Raw genomic sequence first — 2941 nt, forward strand, 5'->3', positions numbered from 1 at the left:
AGAGAAAATAAACACTTACACAGGCCGGCAGCCTGCACGCCACCTCCCGGAGCAGCCCGCAGGGCGCGGGGACCTCGGACACTGGACAGCAGCCGGCGGCTGTCCCCGCTTCCCTGCGTTGAAGCTGAGCCCTGACCCCAGAGCGCTGGCCCGGTAGCAAGCAGTTTAGTTGAGAAGCCATGGTGGGGCGGCGGGCCGGGGACGGCGGCCACAATGTGCAATAACGTGGTGTCGCGGGGCCGGGCGTGGGCCGCGGACCCGGGTGGCATGGGGGGGTGTCGTTTTCTAGCCAGCTACCTCGGTAACTCCAATTCATTCAGGTTAACTTCCCCATGAGGCAGCCGGCCGCGGGCTTGGGCGCTGTCGCCCTGCTCTTGTGTGGCCCGCGGCATATGAGGCTCCCCGGCTGCCTCCTTACCTTCCGGAGCCTCGTTCTTCCAACGCCCCGCTGCCAGGCAGACCCCGGGGTATCCTGCTGCCCTCCCCACCCGACTCTGTCAGGAAGCAATACCGGTCCGGTCTGGAGCTGGGCTGCCTGGCGGTGTCACCGCATGAACTCGCCGGGAGGCCGGGGCCCTGGCCATCCACACGGCACTCTTTTCTAATATTTGTATTCTAATTTAATTGTTTTTTAAAAATGCAAATAAAAAAAAAAAAAAAGAGTAGCCAGTCCGGCATCTGACCATCTGTGGTTTCTCTGTAGCCCAGGCTAGCCTGCCCGTCCTCCCTAGGAGCTGTGCACTGGGCTGGGGGGTGAATTAACCCAAGGGACTTCTTGTTGGGCAGCCAAACACTGATAAGCCTACTTGTTACCAGAACACTAGGGGGAGGGGTGGCCAAACAAAAGGGTTGGCCCCTGATCTGAATACCTACCACCAGCAACTTTAGTGGGCCCCGGTGTGAGTACCCTTCCACATAGAAATTTGAACTCAGACTAACAAGAATTTGTGTGCAAAATACACTGGCGTATTACTCGACCTTGATCAAGATTGAGGCTCAGACATACGCACAGAGGGTCCTGGAGGACATTGTGCACATTGAGAAACCCATGTGCTGGTACAGTGGCCACTCACGTGGATGGAGCTCAAGAGTGCAGCAAGAGGAAACCTCAGCACCGGAGGGGGTTTGCATTGCACTCCCTGCTCAGACCCAACTATCTGTCACTGATCTGGGGATGGTAAACCATCAAGGAAGCCCCTCCCACTCGGGGCTGTGGCAGTCACCTGTGAATAGGCATTTCAGGCTACAGCAATCAGTCTAATGGATTCCCAACCCAGGTCTCCAGGGTGGACAGAATATCCAAGAGCGACTCATCCATGCTCTGGACACAACGCTGCCTAAGCCATAGCTGAACAAGTGGGAAAAAGTCTCAAGTGACAGAGAGTGGACCCCAAGTCCACCCCATCCCCTTCCCCAGTGACAGGGCCCCAGGCCAGCTTCCTCCTGGGGACAGGAAGTTATCCACAGCCAGCTGAGGTCTCCGGGCCCCCTATGCCTGATAAAGTCACTTGTGCTCAGCTGGAGACAGCAGCATGGGGGCCTTTCTAGAACCCGGGTACAGCCCACCCAGGGCCTACAACACCCTGAGGCTGGGGTGTCTGAGCCAGGTATTTGAGGTTACCAGCCCAGCTGGACCACAGATATCTGTCCTGTCCCAGGAAAGGCCTGGGAAAACCCACCACCCACCCTGGGACCTGCAGGGTCCCTCTGCCAGGCCCCACCTATAGGGCATGTGAGACCAGGCAGAGACTAGGTGACTCCCAGACCCACCCCCGCAAAAACAAGACAGAACACAGAGACCAGGCAAAGAGATATCGTAACAGGCTGCATTTAGTGGTTGGGTTTTTCTCTTTTATGTACAAGAAAAATGAATTCTATTTTTTCGGATTTTTCATAATCTTTTGTTGTTTTTTAATTACTTTTAAAGCTTGTCCCCCCACCCCCAAAAAGTGCATTTTTCTTTAATCAATTGATTCTTTTTTCGTTCTGCCTCCCACACTTTTTATAAAGATTCTTACATCCAGTCAGTGGAATGTCTGTTCTGTGCTCTGGACCCCCATGCACCAGGCCTGGGCCCCCAAATTCCAAGGCACCTCGTTCTGGGCCTGGGGCAGGGCTCCCCTGACCCTCTGTCTCTTGACCTCCCTGCCCCCCACAAAAGTAAATCAATATATATTTAGTGCGAGCTAGTTCTGAACTGAGATAATCATTCCTGGGGTGAGGAGCCCCCCAAGACCCCTGACCCGTCCGGTGCCAGCCACCCCGAACTCCGGGAAGGCCATTTCCTCAGCTTAAATAACTTTTTAAAATAAAACTGCAAATATAAATATCTTTCTTTCTCAAAAAATAGGATTTTTCTTTTTCTTTTTTTATTTTTTTGTTTTTTGTTTTTATATATTTTTCCTTTCAGCCTGTGTCCCTCCTACATGCCCTGCTACTTACACTGTCTATTCCCTGAACGACCAGCCTGGGTTCCACCTGGACTTCGGCCTTCCCTGGCTACCCAAGGGGACCCAGCAAAGCACCCTCAGGTCAGCTGTGCTCAAAAAGGGTGAATGAGCGAGCACCCCAGGGCACCCACTTTGGTTCTACCACTCAATCCCAGCATGGCGAGGCCATGGCTGGTCCAGGTCTGCCATTTACATTCATTGGTTTCTATAGATATATAGGTTTTTTTTTTCATTTTTATTTTTTTATTTTTTTGCCCTTTTTTTTTTCTCTTAATCTTGAAAGGCCTGTAGGGATAGGAAGGCAATGAGCAGCAGCTACTCAGCAGGGGTGGCCTTGCTCAGGTCAGACTGGGGCCAGCTGTAGGCCAGTCCCCTCCCCAGCTCTGGGGTCCCCAGAGCCCCATAGCCTGGGCCCTTCTGTCTCACACACTCACACACACACAAATTCACCATAATGGAAGTAACAAATTTCTGTTGCGTTTTTTTTTTTT

At 52.8% G+C, this 2941-nt stretch overlaps 1 protein-coding gene across 1 annotated transcript in view; it reads left to right on the forward strand.

The window, feature by feature from the left end:
• The window catches only part of Pias4 (protein inhibitor of activated STAT 4), a 13250-nt gene extending 13093 nt beyond the window's left edge, over positions 1-157 (forward strand). The window contains exon 9 of the mRNA XM_031350324.1: positions 3-157. Coding sequence (XP_031206184.1) covers positions 3-157 — 155 coding nt within the window. The remainder of the gene's footprint in view (positions 1-2) is intronic.
• The last annotated feature ends 2784 nt before the right edge of the window (positions 158-2941 follow it).

Source organism: Mastomys coucha, unplaced genomic scaffold (genome assembly GCF_008632895.1).
Source record: "Mastomys coucha isolate ucsf_1 unplaced genomic scaffold, UCSF_Mcou_1 pScaffold4, whole genome shotgun sequence".
Taxonomy (NCBI): Eukaryota; Metazoa; Chordata; class Mammalia; order Rodentia; family Muridae; genus Mastomys; species Mastomys coucha.